Raw genomic sequence first — 21,752 nt, 5'->3', positions numbered from 1 at the left:
AAGCGGATATCGTCCTCTTTTGGAAGACCAAACAAAGTAGTTTCGCTTTCACAACGAAACACACAGCGCCTTCACGACATGGCGGCGGCAGCAACAGCAATACTACAGCGGGAATAAAAGTTACGCCGCCTTTCTTTGCGTGAACATTTGGGCAGCGTTATGCAAATCTTCCCACATAGTGATGTAGATATGTGGGGGCGTGTTAGAACGAGCCGTTTTAGGTAGGCATGGTTGACTCTTAACTTTGATAAAGAATATCTCTTTGGATTTGAGACTTTAGTCTTTGCAACTTTACAGATCTTCTTTATGCACCAAGAGCTTGTAACACTCCAAAGAGAAAGGAAAAGTTTAAATCGCATCATATGACCCCTTTAAGACTTTTAAGGCCTGCAAGCATCAATACAATTTAATTCAGAATGTAAAACATGTTCAACACAGAAGAAGTGTATTCAAATCAGTGTATGAATTGCATATATGCATTATATATGCATATGCATTGTGTTTTTGAATAACCAGACAAATACATCTGCAAATGTCTGCATTGAATACACTCATAGAATACACACAGACACACACACTATTGTCAAGCATTACAAAACCACTGATTTGAGTTGATTTGTTCTGACTTCCTGACCACAGTCAGTAGCAGATGTCTGTTATCCAGCTGGAGGGAAAATATCATTCTTGTCCTTCAAGGAGCCACATGTGTGAATCACAGTCTAATTCCAGTGCCTGTCTCTTGAGCTGCATTCTAATAGAATGCATGTTTGCCTCACAAAGTTCAATGTGTTTGTTTGATTTGCCAGCATTCATGCGGTCAGGTCTTCAACCAGTCATGTAGCAATGCCTCCCTCCACTCATACACAGCTGCCCACAATAATAATTCATGTTCTTGGGCAAATAACAATTAGAGATTTCATAACAATAAAGTATTTTAGTGATAGTCATATCGGATTCATGAATGAATCTTTCTTGGATCTATTCGTTTTAATGATTTTATTAAATTGACTTTAACTTTTTGTAACTTTTGTGTGTGTGCGCGCGTGCGTGATCATGTTTTTTTCTTTCAATAATTAGTATGCATATAATTATATACATATCTCTTGAACCATTTGCTTCAATAAACAACACACTTTTTTAAATTTCAAAACAAACCGATTCGCTAAAACCAATCAGACTAGATTCTTCTTCTCTCCATTTGCTTGGGGTTCTAAAAAACTCTTTAATATTGCTTGAGCTGTAAAGAAGGCTTTGAGAGTTGTGCGCTGTTGCATATCTGGTTATGTTGTGCTTCTGCCGCAAACACACAGATTAAATATTCTCTTTGTTCGTATTGAAGATGTTGAAAGCTAAATTGAGATCAACGAGCTTCAGGGCAGCAGCCTTTCTTTGTGCATCTCTGTTGCACCAGTTCACTTAGTAAAAGTCCTGCAATTTCTTTATCTAATGTTTGACTTTCTGTCTTTTTTTGGTGGTGTTCTGAGTTGTAGCCTTCTCACCTCACCAAAGAATTCTCACCAGTTGTTTTCTATAGTGTCTAGTGCCATCTAGTGCCAGAACATGTGAAGGTGAACCGCAGACCACTTCCTTTCTCCAGTCAGTCCTTTCCCTCATCGTCTCTGCAACAGACTACCAGCCAATTTTACATGAAATTAAAATGAATGTTTCTCCCACAAGAAATGTCCCTTATTTCCATTATAAAAGCTTCACTGTAAGCATTAGTAAGTAACCAAATGTTATCCTCTGCCGCTCCCTTTGTGCTGTGCATTATTTATTGGTCTTGCTGAATACATTTGGCAGGGTGAGGAGAGTATGTTTTCGGCTGTCCCTTGAGCAGCTAATCCGGATTAGTGGACATTAAAAGCACCCGTCTCCGTTGCCCTGTGGGCTCTGCAGGGTGACACAGCTGCCTCGGTCTCCCCAGGACTAAACTGTCTGTCTGCCTGCTGCCCCCTGTATATACAACATATACTTACTCACAGAGTACAAGAAATGTGCAATAAATGGTATTTAATACTAGGGTTGCAAAGGGGTGGACATTTTCCAGAAACTTTCCATGGGAACGTCGTCTGGGGAATTTTGGAAATATTCCAAGTTTGAAATTGACCAGGAATTAATTGAAAATTTTGGGAAATTTATAAAACCTATCATATACAAACATAAATATAAACCTTTTGTCTGATCATAGGCTCACATGCATGCAAACTAATACAAATTTTTAAAAAATGACATTTTGGGATTTTTGGGGGAAATCGGTGATGCTTTTTTAGGATTTACAGATGAATGAAAACTTGTGAACAGTGTTTATTCAAAATAAAAATCTTTTCTAACAATATAAGTCGTTACTATTACTTTTTTATTAATTTAACACATCCTTGTTGAATAAAAGTATTAATTTATTTAAAAAAAAGAGAAAATATACTGACCCCAAACTTTTGAATGGTAGTGTATTGTTAAAAAAGGATTTCTATTTTAAATAAACACTGTTCTTTAAAAAAAAAAACCTCTTTATTCATTAAAGAATCCTGAAAAAAGAATCACAGGTAATAATTAAAAAAAAATTAAACAGCACAACTGTTTCCAAAATTGGTTATAAATCAGTATATTAGAATGATTTCTGAAGAATCATGTGACACTGAAGACTGGAGTAATGCTGTTCAAAATTCAGCTTTGCATCACAGAAAAACATTATATTTTAAAGTATATAAAAACCCGAAAACCATTATTTTAAATTGTAATACACTCTTAAAAATAAAGGTGCTTCACGATGCCATAGAAGAACCTTTTTGTCTAAATGGTTCCATAAAGAACCTTTAACATCTGAAGAACCTTTCTGTTTCACAAAAGGTTCTTTGTGGTGAAATAAGGTTCTTCAGATTATAAAAAGGTAAGAAAGAGATGGTTCTTTAAAGAACCTTTGACTGAATGGTTCTTTGTGGAACCAAAAATGCTTCTTCTATGGCATCGCTTGAAGAACCGTTTGAAGCACCTTTATTTTAAAGAGTGTACCAGTAATACTGCGCAATATTACCGGGTTGTTCTGTATTTTTGATCAAATAAATGAAGGCTTGATGAGCAAAAGATATGCAATGTTTAAAACATTAATATAGTAATGTTTCCAAACTTTTGACCAGTACTGTACTTCTGTATGATAACAGACAGCTGGCTAGCAGAAAGAGCATCACAGCTTGAGCTAGTTTATACCTCATAAATTGTCAATGAAATAGTGCTAACTCGCTTAGATTTTTCATATCTTGATTTACTGGCTAGCTAGCTACTATAAAAACACTTTTTGGTATTTACTAGTTAAACTTGAATCCCATAGATCAAATATATTTAGAATATCAAAACTTCGATGTAGTCTTTGGGCTCAAATGCAGCAAGTGTGTCTTCAGAGAAAATGGAGGGGAATCCCCCAGAGATTGTGTGTGGGGGAGGGTTATTTTTAGACTTCTGTTTTATTATTATCTCACCTAAATGTTTGTTCCAGTCTATGGTTTGTTCAGTCAGTGTATTTGTTTTTACAATGGTATAGCCTCATTTAGTTGCACAGTATATTACACACAGCACAAGGAAGTTTTAAATAATTTTTGTTCTAATATTCATGTAATTTACATGAATACTTACCAAGATGGACATTTTGATATTTTGTGTGCAGGATTTAAGAAATGATCTGTTCATGTTATGGAGGAAAGCACAGTGCATGTAGGGTGTGTGGCCTCAATAGCCCTGTGCTGTGTGCATGTGATTGAGCAGTGCGTAGGCTAGAAATTAAACTGAAATTGCATTAAATCAGGTTGTTTTAACCAAGATTATGCGGCAAGATTTTTTCTCAACTACATTCAAGTCACCAGTTCCTGCAATTTTGCAAATTTCCAGTTTATTCCCATTAATTCCCATGGAAAGTTTCCAGTCTTGAAAATTCCCGTAATTTTGCAAGCCTATTTAATACCATTGTGTGATAAAATATATTTTACACTGATTTCAAGCCATTGTAAATCAGGCCAAATTATATATTAATTGCTTAATCTTTTTTTTTCTTTTTCTTTTTCTTTTTTACTTTGCATTTGAAGTCACCAGCAAATAAAATCTCTCTCTTGTTTTTAAACTCTCTTGTTCTTATTTTGCTGTCCTTGGCTATTCACGCAGGTTGGTGTTACTCCGCAGCGGTGATAACCCGACCAGGCTACAATAGTCCAAATACAAGTACTTATTATAAGTGTACCGTAGTGATTCGGAATAAGACAAAAATGCGGTTTGGAAGATGAATTCATGATGTACTCGCTCATTATATACATTTAGCAAATTTCGAACACAGAAAAAGTTACATAGTGCTGCTTTAAGGCATCTTTACACAGGTAAGACTGCTCAGTGCCTGCTAAAAAATTCAGTGTAAAGATGAAATTCTAGACTAAATTATGCCTGTTCTGACCCAATTAATCCCTTAGTATCAAATTGTACAGTTTTAATTGCTGTATAAATTGCCATGTCTACGCAGCATTAAACAGTCTGTGTAAAGACACCTAAATGAAGCACCTCTGTGCCACCTTTGCCATTAGAAGATTGTTATTATTTGCATTTAGCTTTGTTTCTCCCTCCAATTTACTCTCAGCACAGACCTGTGACCCAATATAAAATGATGTCTTAACCGTTGAGATCCACTGAAGTAATGCATACATTTTGGTGAATTATCACCATACTGGTGAAGTAACAGACTCCATCCAGCAGAGAGAGACATTAGCACAATGCTTTGTGTTTGAGCTAGTTGTGCTTGAGGAGTGGGACTTTCCTTTTTGGAGAATGGATGCAAGTAAACTTTGGTTAGATACAATTTCCAGAAATGGTTTGAAATCATTCAAGAATTATTTATTTGTTTGGGTTAAAATATTTTCTCCCAAATAGTATCATTAAATTACAAGGGTTTTTTCCTACCTTCTTGTCCGTGAGCAGGTTTAAATAGATTTTAGCAGAGCTCAACGGATATTAACAAGCTTTATATGTTCTCTTTGGGCTGATACATTATAGAAACAGATTTGAAATACAGAGAAAAATAACAAAAAATTAAACGTAAGGATTTTCTTAATATGTGAATGCATGTTGATTTAAGCACAGTGCTTTTAACTGAAACTATAACTTAAATAGGTAAATCTATGTCTAGGCAAATTTACTTACGGAAAGACCCTTGAAGGGATACGAAAGCAAAAATACTTACAAAAATTCATGACTAGTCAGAAGCAGAGACGTTTGTAAGCACTATTTGCATTGTTATAGTGGTTAGTTTATTAAAAGAATTATGCAAAACAGTTAACCGTAACAATATGCCCATAAAATCTGTACTAAATGTGTATTAACATCAGTTAAGTCAAATTACATTTACTGCCTCTTTTAGGTAGGTAGAAATAGTGTGGAAGACATTTAAATTGATATGTATGCTTTTAGCAGATGCTTTTATCCAAAAGTGACTTACATTGCATTCAAGATTGCATTTATACATTCCTTGGAAATTGAACCCATGATCCTAGATGTAGGTTTTTATGCTAAAATACATACAGAAATGTCACTTTCTCATTATCACAGTTTATTATTTTTTTCCAGAGCAACCATGCAAAAATAACAGCTTTTTTTTCTCATTTGTTATCATGTGTGCGCATCTTTGCATGTGTCACATCGAGCTGTTCTCACCAACCTCATGTTTCTTTTCTGCCCTGAGCAAAAGCACTCTAACCGCTCTGCTAGAATAACTAGCCTTTAGCATATCCGCGTACACTTATTCATTCTTACATTGCATCGTGGCCTCATTTACCCCCAACCTGCTCTTCTGGGACCTGACCACAGGCCTGCAGGGTTTGAAACTCCTAGGCTGCAGTTCATCTCAGCTGGTCCTAAATCCTTTTTTACCATATTTTAAATTCTCAGCTTTGAATAACTAGTGACAGCTGCTGATAATGCATGGCTTTTAATCATATACCCCTAAACAATGAAATATCTGTTGGCGATGAAATTGAATGTAGGTAATCATCATTTCAGAAGGTTTCCCAGAACATTTTCACGACTTTTATGGCCAAGTGTGTTATGACTCGGCATAATAAAGATGGGTTCGAGACCATATAATAAAGACCCCTTTCTCTTTGTGTTTGTGTGTGCTAGTGCCAATGCTGTGAGTAGTCGGGATGGATTGGACACAGAGACGGGGACGGAGTCTCTCCAGAGCCAGCGGAGAGAGCGGGAGAGGGAGCGAGCTCACAGGAGGGCACGAGAAAGTGAGTGTGAGTGATTTTGAACAGTACTCAGCCAAACAGACCCGTTCTCTCACACTACACACATCACATATCATGTGCCAGGGATCAGGAAACATATGATACATATGACATTATTTGTAAAGGGAATTCTTGCCCCAGGTGATGAGTGTCTGCACAGACACGTGAAACAAAAATAAAAACCACTTTTGCTGTTTGGTAAATGTGTTGTTGTTTTAGGACAGTTACTGCTCAGGTAACAATATTTACAGGTGGGTTATTATGAAACAGCGTTTTTATTAGTTTTGTAAGGTGATTTTAATAGTCCAAATGCAGGAATTTATTAAAAGATATTTAATATGTAAAATCATGGGAACAATGTTATATTATGCAATGTTTATTGTAATAAAACAAGAAAAATTATTTTAATTATAAAAAAGTGTTTAACTTAAAAAAACACTTTCAGGATGGTGGTTTCAATATGACAAAATTTTCTTTAATTAAATCATTAATTTAAAAGGGAAATGTATGATGGTAATAGGCTTGACACATAACCCTTTGATTTATTTGAAAAGTATTTACAGAAGAAAGAGTTTGCATGGAAAATTTGCATTTTTGTAAATATAATGATAAATCTGAGGTGGGGACAGACTAAAAACAGCATCCTCATGACATTAAAAAAACACATCAAATAAATGTATTTTTTTTTACACCTACACTTCCGTTCAAAAGTTTAGGGTTGATAAAAAATAAGAAGAATCTTATGCTCATCAAGGTTGCATTTATTTGAAAATACAGCAAAAACTCTTGATATTGTGAAATATTTTCAACATTTAAATGAGCTGACATAAGCTGAATGATCAGCAGCCATTTCTCCAGTCTTCAGTGTCTCATGATCCTTCAGAAATCATTCTAATAGGCAGATTTAGTGCTCAAGAAACATTTCTTATTATTGTCAGTGTTAAAAACACTTGTACTGCTTGATCTTCTTGTGGAAACTGTAATAGTTTGTAGTTTTGATTGTTTTGAATATAAAGTTCAGAGGAATAGCATTTGGAAATCTTCCGTGTCAAATCAACCAAATTTTAGAAAAGTCCCAAGTTTCAAAAACTTGATTTTGCTAATGTTTTTTTCTAAAGAAAGATAAGATGGCACTTTTCAAGTTTTTTTCTCAAAAGTTTGCATGCCTGTAACTCAAGAAGTATTAAAGATATCTTTAATTCCCTTTTTGGATATTGGTTCAACGTAATATCATTGCGCCTGCTGCACCCATGGTACGGCAGCAAAGTTCCTTGATTATTACGCTGGAATGAGAGTATAGTTCCTAGCCATATCGGCCTAGAAAATTTTCTTTTTCATTTTCCGTCGGTCTTAGTACACGATGTAACTACAGAAGAGTCAAGTTTTAAATAGGAAAAATATAGAAACTCTTTGGTCATTTTTGAGCGAGATGCTGATGGTCTAATCAGATTCAATGATCTATGCTAAGCTACAGCTAAAAGTGCTACCGCCAGACCCAGAGATCGGCTGAATGGATTCGAAAACGGTAAAACTCATCTGTTCAACTCTAGGGGAGTTGGAAAATTTGCCTATTTTCAAAAACAGTGGAGTGTTCCTTTTAAGGCCCTATTTGGTTCGGTTCCAGAGATATTAGAATTTCAGTATAGCTCTAGCAGTAAATTGTTAAATTGTACACATATTCAGTGGTCAAAAAACAAAATATGGGTCACTTTGCATAAATATGATACTTATTTTATTTTAAAGAGGAATATCTGAAGAACAAATAATGTTGAAACTAGAAATGTATCTTGTTTCCTTCTGTCAAAACAACTGCATTGAACATACCTGTCTGAGTGATATAAGGCAAGGCAAGTTTATTTATATAGCACATTTCTTACACAATGGTAATTCAAAGTGCTTTACATAAAAGAAAGTAAAATAATCATAAAAATAATCACAAAAATAAAACAAGGAATTTAAAGGGGTCATATGATGCATTTATAAAGATCATTATTTTGTGTATTTGGTGTAACAGAAAATGTTGACATACTTTAATGTTCAAAAAACACATTATTTTTCAAATACTGTACATTATTGTAGGTCCTCTATGCCCCGCCTCTCTCAAACGCTTCATTTTCTACAAAGTCCTTCCTTCCGACAAGCGCAGTCTGCTCTGATTGGCCAGCTGACCCAGTGCATTGTGATTGGCTGAACACCGCAAACACTCGTCGGAATGTAACGCCCCTTACCATAACGCGCGCACGCACACACACACACACACACACGATGCGCAAAACTCCGCATTTGAACAGTCAATAGCAAATACTTAAACTAATAACAAAACAGTAGCTGATTCAGAAGCATCAGATTGTCATAGCAAAGTCAGAATTACCTCTTCTCCTAGGTTCACGAAACGGTCGTCCATAAAATGCATTTGTGTTCTGTTGTAAGTAATCTTAAAGATTCCTAAATACATCTACTTTCGGAAGGCCAAATAAAGTGCTTTTGCTTTCGCCTAGAAACACACTGCGTCTCCCTGAGAATGCTTCTTCAACACTATCTGCGGTTACTGAAACCACGCCTTCTTTCTTTGCATGAACATTTGGGCGGCATTATGCAAATATTTCCACATAGTGAGGTAGATATGTGGGGGCGTGTTAGAACGAGCTGTTTTAGGGGGGGCGTGGCAGAGTCTTAACTTTGATAAAGAATATCTCTTTGGTTTTGAGACTTTAGTCTTTGCAACTTCAGGGATCTTATCTATGCACAATCAGCTTGAAACACTCCAAAAAGAAAGGAAAACTTGAAATTGCATCATATGACCCCTTTAAAAACTTTGAAAATGATTTAAAAATTGATTTAAAGTGAATTTAAAACAGTTAAAAATAGAAAATGATTATGCATACATAAAATACAGTGCACTCAGTTCGGACATCGCACAGTGCTCATTGAATAAATGCACAGCTAAACAGATGAGTTTTGAGTCTAGATTTAAATGTGACTAATGTTGTAGCACATCTGATTTCTTTTGGAAGCTGATTCCAACTGCAGGTGGCAAAATAGCTAAAAGCAGTTTCCCCTTGTTTTGTGTGAACCCTTGGTATTTTTAACTGACTCTATCCTAATGATCTGAGTGGTCTGTGAGGTTTATATTCAGTGAGCATATCTGCAATGTATTTAGGTCCTAGGCCATTGAGTGATTTATAAACGAGTAAAAGTACTTTAAAAAAGAATATATAAATATTATTTTTCCAAAGTTTACGTGCCCATACTCAAGAAGTATCAGAGATATCACAATATAACTTTAGAATCTAGTTCTTAATAAACTTTTCTTTTGGAATCTTCAATTTCAAGGCCTTACATCGTTCAGTCCCAGAGATATGGGGATCTCAATGCAGCTCCATATTCAGATTGTTGAATATTACCCATTTTCAGGGGCTGAAACCCCACATTAAGTTTTCGACCACTGAAAATGCAATGCAACAAAGATTGCTGAAGTCACCAGATTTTACTAACAGACCTACCAATCTCTGTGTGAATGCGACATTATGATACTGCCATCTTTCTGAAGTCATTTTAGCCCTCTTTGAATCTCAGGTTAAAATTGCCATTTTGACCCCTTCCCCTCTACAAAATAGTGGATTACTCCGTAAATATTCATCCATGACATTTAATATTTTGGCTTCATCACTATACATGTCTTATCTTTCTTCAGAAAAAATTATGAGTTAAATAAATATCATAATTTTAACTTCATCACTTTTAAAGCTCCAAAGTTGTCACAGGGTGTTGCAGGATGTAGTTCTTTCCCAGAATGACCCTGTTCTGTGGTCGTTTACTGGAAGTTTGCTTGTTTTAAACCAGTACAGAAAGTTTATTTTTGTTAGTGTGCGTGCTGACTTGAGCTCTGGGTAAAGAGAGGTCTCTTGGAAACATAAAAGCTTCCTTTTGCAGGGAAATATATTCTGTCATCATCAGCAAAGAATGTTCTTGGCTCCTTTATGGGTTCTTTTGCCTGTAAAGATTAAAGGTGTGTGTGTTGTCAATAGATTTCAAGGTGATTGAAATAGTCCCAACTATGTCTAGAATGTCTACATTGTTGAAGCTATTTCCTCAGCCTGTTACTGTATAGAATAGTATAATAGAGGATTGCTTCCTTCTCACATCTATCTGATGTATTTGTGGAAGCCCCGCAGCTCCTCCAGTTCTGTCCACTAGAATCATTTCATGCTCTTCCTCTCCGTTTCTCCTGCTGTTTGCACTTCATTATTGCCAAGTGCATTAATTAGTGCAGCTTCATTAGCAGTGACGCTGTTAGACACAAGAGACAGATGGAGGTGTGTGTGTTTGTGTGCTTGCTGAAGATACTGATGATTTATGGATATTTGTTGAACCTCTGTTTACGACTGTCTGTTAGAGACATCAGACCCCCACGGAGTGCTTCTGTAGTGTCAGTACTTTAAGTAAGTTCCCAACAGTGATTTGATGGTTGGGATCCACACTGTGCTTGTGTTTTTTTGGGTCTGTCTTTGACATAAAGCATCTGTTTGTTTAGCATGTGTACGTCTGGAGCAGTCGTGTAGCTGTGCGGTGTGTCTCTGGAGTTTTTTTTGGATGTAGAGCATATGAGAAATGTGTCAGGTCAGCTCCCCCTTTCTTCTCCAGAAATAGTCATGCATAGTAGAGCTGTTAAACCCTGAAAGCTGTCATGTATAGCTTTGCCATCACAGGAATGAATTACATTTCAAAATACATAAAAAAAACTGATATTTTAGAAAACAGTTATTTTAAATTGTAATAATATTTTATAGTTTTTACATTGTTTTTTGATGAAATACATACAGCCTTGGTGGTCTTAAAAAATTTTTTTTTTAATTGTACATGTATGTTTATAGTTTTTATTTTATCAGAATTTAGTCTTTTATATTGTATTTATATTTTTATTTTATCAGAAAAAAGTATATATGACAAATCTGATTATTTTTCACTATTGATTTGTATTAATGTTCTTAATTCGTTGTAACTGAAATCACTTTGCAGTTTTATTTAGCTCTTAGTTTAGAAAAGCAGATTCACCTTTTCATTACAACAACAACAAATGCACAATTCTGACTGCATTTGCACTCATTTTCTGTCATGCCTGCAGAGTCAGAGGCTGATTTGGCAAGGTTGTCCCAGTGCTGACCTCTGCTGGGTGTGATTGGATGAAAAATATGTTTATGATTATTAAGAACAGGTGTGTGCCCTAGGGGCAGAAGAAGTGAGAGAGAAGATCTCTTTTCTAGCCTCAGGCATTTATCTGTTAACCATGCTGAGCCACCAATATTCAGTTTCCATTTTGCTATTTGGTGTACATGCAGGTGTTGATTTGTTTTGGGTTTGGCTCATCTTTAGGTTAAGCAAGATTTTGTGAATTTATCGTTGTGTGGTGTTTTGCTGTCAACGTGAATACACAACAAAATGACAGATTTTCTTTGTGCACATTTTTTCCGTTAAATCATCAATTATCAGTGGCAGCACAGTGCCCAGAGGCTTATATGCGAGTAGCGTAGACTGCACCCACGCTCAGGGCCAGTAGTTCATTGTCTTACACACTCCTGCACCATTCCAGTGGAAACTGATGTGGGTTCATGTTTGATAGACAGTTGAGTTTACGCGTAAAGGAGGTTACATTTCTTTGAGCTCTTGAAATGTTGCAAGCTAATGCGAGGTGCAGTACTGTAATGAGAGCTGTGCAGCAGTAGAGGTAAGACAAATGCATCTCCGATACCAGCATTTTGTATAGATATTTTCAGTTTAAGGTAAATCGCATGATTTTACTATGCATTATGATTGTTTCATAAACATTACGATTTGTTTTTACATCCACCAACCCCTGTTATTAATTCTAACTAATGTTTTATGCAAAGAAAAAAAGTTAGTTATGTTGTTAAAAGCGCCATATTTAATGTTGACGTCATACAAATACAGTTGGAGTAGTTGGAGGTTTAAAAGTTATTGGAATGAGTCACTGATACACTGATAAAGTAGAATATATTCAGTAAAGGTAAGAAAAAAATATTATGTAGAGTTTTACTTTACTTAATTGTAAAGCTTTGCTGTGCATATATATTACATTTTATTATATATTTGTGTGTGTCTATAAATAAATAAATAAATAATATATATATATATATATATATACACACACACACACACACACATAATTAATGTGTATAAGATTATTTATTTATTTTTTATTATTATTGGTATTTAATTTCTGAATAATCATTCATAAGTAATTAGTATGTGTGTGTGTATATATATATATATATATATATATATATATATATATCCTATGTTTTATTACATTTTAAATTAAGTATATTATATTACATTATATTATATTACTTTAAGTATAATTAGTATATGAAATATATTTATATTAAAATTAGTATATTTGGCTTACCATATGAAAGCTGTTCTCTAAAGATTTATAATAATCTCTTGATGAGTAGTATTATTTCACCCACTTTTGTAATTCTTTACATGCATCCATTCTGGACATGCAAACACTAAAAACAAATGTAAAAAAACATTGTCTTTTTATTGCCTGTTTTGATTTTAGTATGAATATACTGGACATTAATATTTCGCTTCACAGGCATAAGGTCATCTCCTGAAGGCAGATGTAGAGGGATTTGTTTTGGTGCACACATCTTGAGCAAATTCATCTTCATCTTCCGTTATCTCTCTCTATCCTGATGTCTAATGCATACTAAATTGAGCCTAAAAAGACTCTGGAGAGGCTATAAATGCATTACCCACCTGTGGACCATCCTTTCTGAAAAAGAGGGCTACTGATAGGCTGTTTCACTCAGCTGCAGGCATGCAGCTCATCTCGCCACAGGCCTCTGCTTGTACCCTTGCTCGCTGAAGTGATACCATTGTCCTTTGAACTCACACATGGCAGAGGAATGGTAGAGCTTCCTCTGTATGTGAAGATTGAAATGTGGTTGGCTGAAATAGCTGTGATTGATTTGTGCGCATGAGTGGCTATGTGGAAGGTAATGGTCTGAAATGAGCACTCCTGCAGTACTGGAATGTTTTGGTCGCTCTCGGGGTCCACAGCGATCTTATCGTTTGGTCAGAGCGTTTCAGCGCATCCGATGCCACCCAGAGACGCAGCTTCGTCCTTGTCTCTGTACGTATACCCCAGCCCTGTTTTTTGACTGATGTGATGGTTTTTAGTGAATAATAATGAATAAAGCATAGGGCTGGGCGATATAGCTAAAAAATGTATCAACGATATAATGTTTCATATTGTTCGGTATCGATAATTATTTACATTTTTTATAACCACGCACAACATTCAAATGAAAATGTTTATTTTAAATTCGACTAATATTAATTTTTTTAAATTCACAATCTCCTCATCACAGGCAGGCACAGCACTCAATGTGCTTGTGTTTGTGTGTGCTGTCTGCGTCACTCATAGCACGTGCCTATATCATGCGCCATATCGAACATTTTTTTATATCTTTATCGAAGAAGGTGTACCGTCGATAAATATCGATACCGTTTTATCGCCCAGGCCTAATATAGCATTCGTTATTTAACATTACTCCTGACATCTGAGCCGCTGAAGACGCAGTGGATTAACGTTACTTTAGTTTTTGAAAGGAATGCCCGATCTGCCTAAATGCGTTTTAAGTTCGCTCAAATCATTCATGATCCAGCTTCATCTACAGAAGAAGTGAGTATAACGGTTTTTTATATGTCTTTGCAAATCGTCTTTCCTAATACATGCTAGTTAGCAAGTTTCGCGGGTGAAGTTTACAGTCTGCTCATCACCTCATGGAAGAGAGGGGCAGGGTCAGCAGAGCTCATTAGCATTTAAAGCAACATGGACTAGGTCAAATTTTTTTTTTACACTACCATTGAGAAATTTTAACCAAAGTATGTTATAGACTTTTCATTAAGACCCTAAAGAATCATATCAACTTGTGGAAAATGGGCATCCGTTGACCCCTTTAAAGGGGTCATATAATGATATTTTAAAGATCATTATTTTGTGTATTTGGTGTAACAGAATATGTTGACATGCTTTAATGTTCAAAAAACACAATATTTTTCAAATACTGTACATTATTGTAGGTCCTCTATGCCCCCCCTCTCTCAAACACGTAGTTTTCAACAAAGCCCCCTCATTTGACAAGCGCAGTCTGCTCTGATTGGCCAGCTGACCCAGTGCATTGTGATTGGCCGAACACCACAAGCACGCATCGGAAATGTAACGCCCATTACAATAATCGCGAGCTTCCGCTTTCAAAGTAAATATCAAGACCGTTAATAATGTCGTTAGTTTTACCATCAGTTCAAGCCCGGAAGGGCAACAGAGTCATGTGACAGACACAGTGATTATGCAGTACACAAGCCGCGGTTAAGACAGCTGACGTGCTATGATTTCTGACAGGCAGTTCACTCTCCTGTGATGTGACCCTGTTCCCCTCACACACACACACACACGACACGTTACTCTGCGCTGCGCAAAACTCCGCATTTGAACAGTCAATAGCAAATACTTAAACTAATAACAAAACATACTTACAGTCGCTGATTCAGAAGCGCCAGATTGTCATAGCAAAGTCGGAATTTACCCTTTTTTTGGGGGGGAAATAGTTTTTGTGCACAGCCAGCCTTGTACTCTTCTAGGCTAAAAAAAAAAAAAAAACTGTCGTCCATGAAATGCGTTGCACAAATTCGAACATCTGGGTTGTGCTGCTCTGTTGTAAATAAATCTTAACCAATAATTCCTAATTGCATCTATTTCCGGAAGGCCAAATAAAGTGCTTTTGCTTTCACACTGAAACACACACCGTCACCTGACATGGCTGCATCAACACTAACTGCAGTTACTGAAACCACGCCTTCTTTCTTTGCGTGCACATTTGGGTGGCATTATGCTAATATTTACACATAGTGACGTAGATATGTGGGGGCGTGTTAGAACAAGACGTTTTAGGTAGGAGTGGTTGACTCTTAACTTTTATAAAGAATATCTCTTTGGATTTGAGACTTTAGTCTTTGCAACTTTACAGATCTTCTTTATGCACCAAGAGCTTGTAACACTCCAAAGAGAAAGGAAAACTTGAAATCGCATCATATGACCCCTTTAAACAAAGACAGTCCTTATAAGTCCATTATCAAGAAAAAACCTTACTGTTTATCTAATTTGTCATCCAGAGCTATTATGCCTTTCCCAGAATTATCTACTGTATTCTCTCTTTGAAGTGTTGTTATGCTGTCGCCTTCCTCAGCTTTTAAACAATGTCTTTCTTGTTTTCTCTCAGTCCCTCGTGTGAACGGTCACTCGAAATCGGAGCGTGGGAATCGTGACTCAGTTGTTGGCTATGACAGTGCGTCAGTGATGAGCAGTGAGTTGGAATCCAGCTCTTTTATCGACAGTGAGGAGGATGAGGTTGCCAGCAGGTCAGACATCACACAATGTTTCATTTCCCAGGAAATATTAAACGCAAATTTTATTGGCTCAGATTCCAGGATTAATTTCCTTTCAAACAATGACTGTACTTATTTGCCCACTGGCATAACTACATTTCACTCTAATTTGTAAAGCTGGCCAAAGAATTAAATATGAAATTAATCTTTAAAATTAAGCATTAATTATGGTTTAGCGGTCAATTGAAATTATTCAATCATGTTTACAATCTTACATTTTTCCCATAGTTAATGCATTCATGATTAATATAAAAAAATCATAATGTACTGTATAAAATGGATATTCATTTTGAGATTTGCTGAAGATTACATGGTTACACTTTACTTGAAGGGGTGTGCATAAGACTGACATGACACCTTCATAATCATGACATGACACCTACATAATCATGACATGACACACGTCATGAATATGAAGGCATTTTATGCATGTTTATGACAACTGTCATTAAGTGTCATTCGCTCAGTTATGTAATTTTTAATGCAAATATGACATTGTTTGAGATGTCTTTGTTATGGGCTATGGTTAGGGGTAAGGGCAGGGGTTGGGTTAGGTTAGGGTTAGGTCAAATAATGTCATATTTGCATTAAAAATGACATAACTGAGCGAATGACACTTAATAACAGTTGTCATAAACATGCATAAAACCTCCTTCATATTCATGACATATGTCATGTCATGATTATGAAGGTGTCATGTCAGTCTTATGCACACCCCTTCAAGTAAAGTGTTACCGATTACATTAACTAGGTGTTATTAAATATTAACTAGATGATGACAAAGTAATCTAAAAATTTTAAATCTCTATTATAAGCCTCGATTAAATAAATCTCTGATATCAAGCTGTAACTGTTATGATGTCCATATATTGTGCATCTCTAACAGAAATGCAAATATTCAGTATTAAACAACTTTTCCCACCTTTATGGACATTTTTCCACTGACCTGCACATTATTCTTCCTCTGGTGTTTGAATTAACTTCTCATCGGGTTATTAATTTTAAAATTAATTATTTGTAAAGAATACTTTTGTGGATTTTCTGAAAAACTTTTTTTTTTTTTTTTTTAAATATGTGAATGCCTCAGTGCTAGTCAGAATTAAACCGTTATAATGTCAAAATAAATTATGTGGCAGTAGTTTTAATTGAGAACCTAATGGAGAATTGGCCTCAAAACTGAACTCATATTGGAGATCATGTTTGGCCACCAAAATAGTGCACTTAGAGTTTCATAAAAACATGCTGCTTCATTAGTGTAGCGTTGACATCTGCTGTGACCTCTCATTTTGTCTGAAGCCACAGACTTAGCAGTTCAACCGAGCAGAGCTCTTCATCACACCTCATGCGTAGACACAAACGCCGACGACGGAGGCAGAAAGTCACCAAAATGGACAGGGTGAGAAACATTGAGGAAAAAGTACACATCTCTACATATTAGTGTTTGATCTGTACTAATCTTTTGTATGTATTTTTGACAGTCCTCATCCTTCAGTAGTATTACAGACTCCACAATGAGTCTCAACATTATCACTGTCACTCTCAATATGGGTAAGAACTTATTCACTAGTTCATTCCCTTCTTTTCCCCCATCATCCATCCCTGTGCCTTCTCCCTTTTCTCTTATCTGTCCACTCCACCTGCTTATTAAACTGAACCTCCTGTTTTTCAAGGTCTAGTGTGCACAGTGTGCTCTAAATATAGATGAACACGTCATTTGGAAACAGCCTGATCTCTTTTTCTCACAGAGAAGTACAACTTCCTGGGCATCAGTATAGTGGGTCAGAGTAATGACAGAGGAGATGGAGGCATCTATATTGGCTCCATTATGAAAGGTGGCGCGGTGGCGGCTGACGGCAGGATTGAGCCTGGAGACATGCTGTTACAGGTATAATAGTCAGCAGTTTGAAACCACTTTCAAGAGGGATCAAGAGACTGATCTAATGTGCTTTTAGGGAGATAAAAAAAAGAAGTGCATTCAAGTAATTGCCAGTATCCACAATGTTACTCACAGGGAAATTCTGTCACCATCATGTTATTCTATTAGGTAAATACCACTTAAATGTTATAACCAGGAAAGTCGTCTTGACTATATCCTCATTGTAAGTTTGCGCAATATAAATTTAATAGATCATTTACACTAACAATGGTTCCATTAACAGAACTGAAACTGGCCTGTTATTGTAAGTCTCTTCTCTTTTTAGTTTGTAAATGCACTTTTCAATTGTCAAGTTTTAGTTGGGTCACTTTCCTGTTTTGTTGACTTATTGTGTTCTACTCCCTTTCCTTCCTGCTAAAGGACCTTTTGGTGTCATTGGCCACAAAGGACAGAATGGTGCTTTCAAGTCTTTTATTTACATAACAGTGGGGCTTTCCTCAACCCAGTGATCTGATTTAGAAACAATAATGGTTAGATGACCCTGTGTTATTAGGTGAATTTTGCAGAATGATGTCCAAGTGACCATAAAACATCACGTATGTAAACAAACAGCCAGTTTGGTAGACTGAGAAACTAACTTGTTGATTTTTTTTCAAGAATGAATTAACCTAAAAGTCATTATTTACTCACCAATTTGTTCCAAACTGATTTGAATTTTCTTTCTTGTGTGAAACATAAAAAGAGATATTTTGATAATATCCCTTCATCCTTTTTCATGCAGTTACAATGAATTTGTAGTAAAAATGCACTAAAAGAAGTCCATATTACTTGATTCACTATTCTATATACTAGCCTTATGTGAGTTTTTTTAAGTTGCTGTTGAATTACATTTTGGTCTGTTTGTCACACATAGCTATCAGACTTCAAAATATAGTGCATATAAGTAATTTATTCTACTTTTATGAGACCTTTATGCAGCTTCTTAGTCATTTTGGAGCTTGACAGACCTAGTTTTCATTCACTTTCTTTTTATTGAAAAGAGTGGCCAGGATTCTCTTCAGATATTCATCTTTTATGCTCCGTAGAAGAAACTAACTCATAAGAGTTTGGGGGGGAAAAAGTCATAAATAATAAAAATAATTTTTTGTTTTTTTTAGGTGTACTATCTCTCAAATAATTGCCTCAAATAGGAAAAATATATGTAATGCATCAAATAATGGGAGGTTTAATGGAAGTATAATTTTCTCAGGTCAATGACGTAAACTTTGAGAACATGAGTAATGATGATGCTGTCAGGATTCTACGGGAGCTCGTCTCCAAACCTGGGTGAGATTGGGTGTTATACCTCAGTTGATTGATACATTTTCTCAGTAAATCTGTCATAATGCTCTCTTTAACATTGTTTCATGTTTCATTTGTCCTCTACAGGCCGATAAGCCTAACAGTGGCGAAATGTTGGGACCCCTCTCCTAGAAGCTACTTCACCATCCCTAGAGGTACCTACCGCCTACCATTATAGCAGCTAAATTATAGACATGAAGACCCATGCTGCATTCATCCAGTTCATTTTTTGGATCGGTTTTATTACCTTTCGGATTGTACTTAAATTCTGCAGTCTGTCTGTCCTCAGCCGAGCCGGTGAGACCCATCGACCCTGCTGCCTGGATCTCACACACTACAGCACTTTCTGGGCCATACCCCCATTATGGTATGATCAAAGTCAAATCTTCTGTTAATAGAATGGCAGACTTATCATGCTCAAAACTGTTATTTCTCCCTTATTTCACAGAGTTTGATGACCTCCCCCTTTCGGTGTCAAAAACAGACATGGCAACTATAGTAAAGGTCATGCAGCTACCAGATTCAGGCCTGGAGATCAGAGACCGAATGTGGTTGAAGATCACTATAGCCAACGCTGTCATCGGTTTGTGCCTTTCTTTGCTGTGGTTTGAATTTGATGGGTGGGAGTTACTTTCCTTGTGCCTTGTTTATTGCATGCATCAAGTTTTTGGTAGATGTTTTGTATAATCAATGTAATTGGTGTTATTTTTCTCATTGCTCAAATCGCTGTGTTCCAGGGGCTGATGTTGTCGACTGGTTGTTCTCACGGGTGGAGGGCTTCAAGGACCGTCGGGATGCTAGAAAATACGCCAGTAGTTTGTTGAAACACGGCTACCTGAGACACACAGTCAATAAAATCACCTTCTCGGAGCAGTGCTACTACACTTTTGGAGACCTGTGCCAAAGTACAGTCAACACACACTTGAGTTGATAAAGATTTTTCAATCTTAGAAAAACGTCTCTTATATCACCAAGGCTGCATTTACTTGATCAAAAATATAGCAATATTGTGAAATATTATTGGAATTTAAAATAGCTGTGTTCAATTTTAATGTATTTTGAAATGTAATTTATTCTTGTAATGGGAAAGCTGAATTTTCTGCAGCCATTACTCCAGTTTTAGTGTTGCATGATCCTACAGAAATCATTCTAATATACTGATTTTGTGCTACACAACAACATTACAGCCAATCAGAGCACAGATGAAGAGCGTAAAACTAAGAATATGTACCTTCAATGATGCCTCTCCACACGACTTTTTAAAATGTTGTTTATTGACAGAATTGTGGAATTTGTATCTCTTTTGGTTGTTTTTAGTATTACATACTGAATATTTGTATGTAAAAACCTTTTATTTTAATGAGACCGTTTCTGTAGAGACAGGATTGAACTGGGTCATCAAAAATGTTGCCGCATGACGAGGGATTTGTGCAATCTTTGTCAACTTCCACAATCATTCTCTCCTTGTATATGTTTGATGTTTAATATACACTACCATTCTAACGTTAGGGTTTGGTTAAGATTTTTGTAACATTTTTGAAAATGTTTTGTCTCTTAGGCTCACCAAGGCTGCAATTTTTTGATCAAAAATACAGTAAAAATAGTGATGTGAAATATTACAATTAAAAAAATAACTTTTCTCTTTTAATATATTTTGAAATTAAATTTATTCCTGTGATGACAAAATGTAATTTTAATCTTCGGTGTCACATGATCCTTCAGAAATCATTCTAATATGCTGATTTGGTGCTCAAGAAACATTTCTTATAGCAATGTTGAAAACAATTGTGCTACCTATTTTTTATTTTTTTTTTGGAAACCTTGATACATTTATTTTCCAAGATTCATGGATGAATAGAAAGTTCATAAGAACAGTATTTATTTGAAATATTTTTATAACAATGTAAAAGTCTTTACTGCCATTTTTTAAAAATCAATTTAACGTGTCAAGTATTCACTTCTTATAAAAAATCCCTCTTCACCTCAAACCTTTGAAAAGTAGTGTAGATGAGAAGCTGATTTCAAGTTGGTTGACGCTGCAGAAATATAAGTCAAGCAACTAACCAAATGTAGATTTGCTTGTCACGGCTGTAATTCGAAATTCGAAACATTGCTTGTTGGATCTGGTTAGCATATGGTTTTGTGAGGGAAAATAATACTACTTTTGTCCAAATACATTTGTCTTTCACCTCAGGTAGCAGAAGCAGTGGCTCCAACCCCAGCGCTGGGAAAGGACGGAGACCCTCCCCTCGAGAAAAGGACCATAAGGCACCGTGCTGTGGGGGCAGCGAATCAGAAATGGGAACGTGGGTCGGAAGGAGGGGTGAGAGAGCACCCAGTCAGCTAAGTCATCAAAGCCACAGCCGCTCTGCTGCCAGTCAGGCCCACTCCAGCCACAGCAACGCTCATTCTGGGTACAGCCACGGCCAGTGTCACAGCGTCTTGCAGCATAGCCACAAGTTCACCTACAGCCATGCCCCTTTCATTCAGCCCAATCATCTGTCCTGTGCCCACAGTGAGAGAAGTCACGGCTCTTCGTACGGCCCACCGGGTCTGCCCCCTCCTTACTGCCTCGCTCACCTCGCCCCCAAAGCGGCAGCAAGCAACAGCCCACCTGGGGCTCCTCCCGTCCGGGAGCTAGCAAACGTCCCCCCAGAACTCACAGCTAGTCGGCAGTCTTTTCAACACGCTATGGGCAATCCTTGTGAATTTTTTGTTGATATTATGTGACAGGAGAGTGCCTTCAACCCATTCAGAGCACAAGGCCTACTTCCCGCAGTTTGCTTAATTTAATTTTTCCT

General features: G+C 36.4%; 1 protein-coding gene across 1 annotated transcript in view; it reads left to right on the top strand.

Annotated features, from left to right (window-relative positions):
* LOC107586546 (segment polarity protein dishevelled homolog DVL-1-like) overlaps window positions 1-21,681 on the top strand; it is a 36,266-nt gene extending 14,585 nt beyond the window's left edge. The window contains exons 4-14 of the mRNA XM_016273970.1: window positions 6,148-6,260; window positions 15,569-15,707; window positions 17,031-17,130; window positions 17,213-17,282; window positions 17,480-17,619; window positions 18,860-18,936; window positions 19,039-19,106; window positions 19,241-19,318; window positions 19,400-19,534; window positions 19,689-19,856; window positions 21,146-21,681. Coding sequence (XP_016129456.1) covers window positions 6,148-6,260; window positions 15,569-15,707; window positions 17,031-17,130; window positions 17,213-17,282; window positions 17,480-17,619; window positions 18,860-18,936; window positions 19,039-19,106; window positions 19,241-19,318; window positions 19,400-19,534; window positions 19,689-19,856; window positions 21,146-21,681 — 1,624 coding nt within the window. The remainder of the gene's footprint in view (window positions 1-6,147; window positions 6,261-15,568; window positions 15,708-17,030; window positions 17,131-17,212; window positions 17,283-17,479; window positions 17,620-18,859; window positions 18,937-19,038; window positions 19,107-19,240; window positions 19,319-19,399; window positions 19,535-19,688; window positions 19,857-21,145) is intronic.
* Window positions 21,682-21,752: the final 71 nt, after the last annotated feature.

Source organism: Sinocyclocheilus grahami, unplaced genomic scaffold, assembly GCF_001515645.1.
Source record: "Sinocyclocheilus grahami isolate Dianchi unplaced genomic scaffold, SAMN03320097.WGS_v1.1 scaffold83.1, whole genome shotgun sequence".
NCBI lineage: Eukaryota > Metazoa > Chordata > Actinopteri > Cypriniformes > Cyprinidae > Sinocyclocheilus > Sinocyclocheilus grahami.
This window is presented reverse-complemented; position numbering and strand designations above follow the sequence as displayed.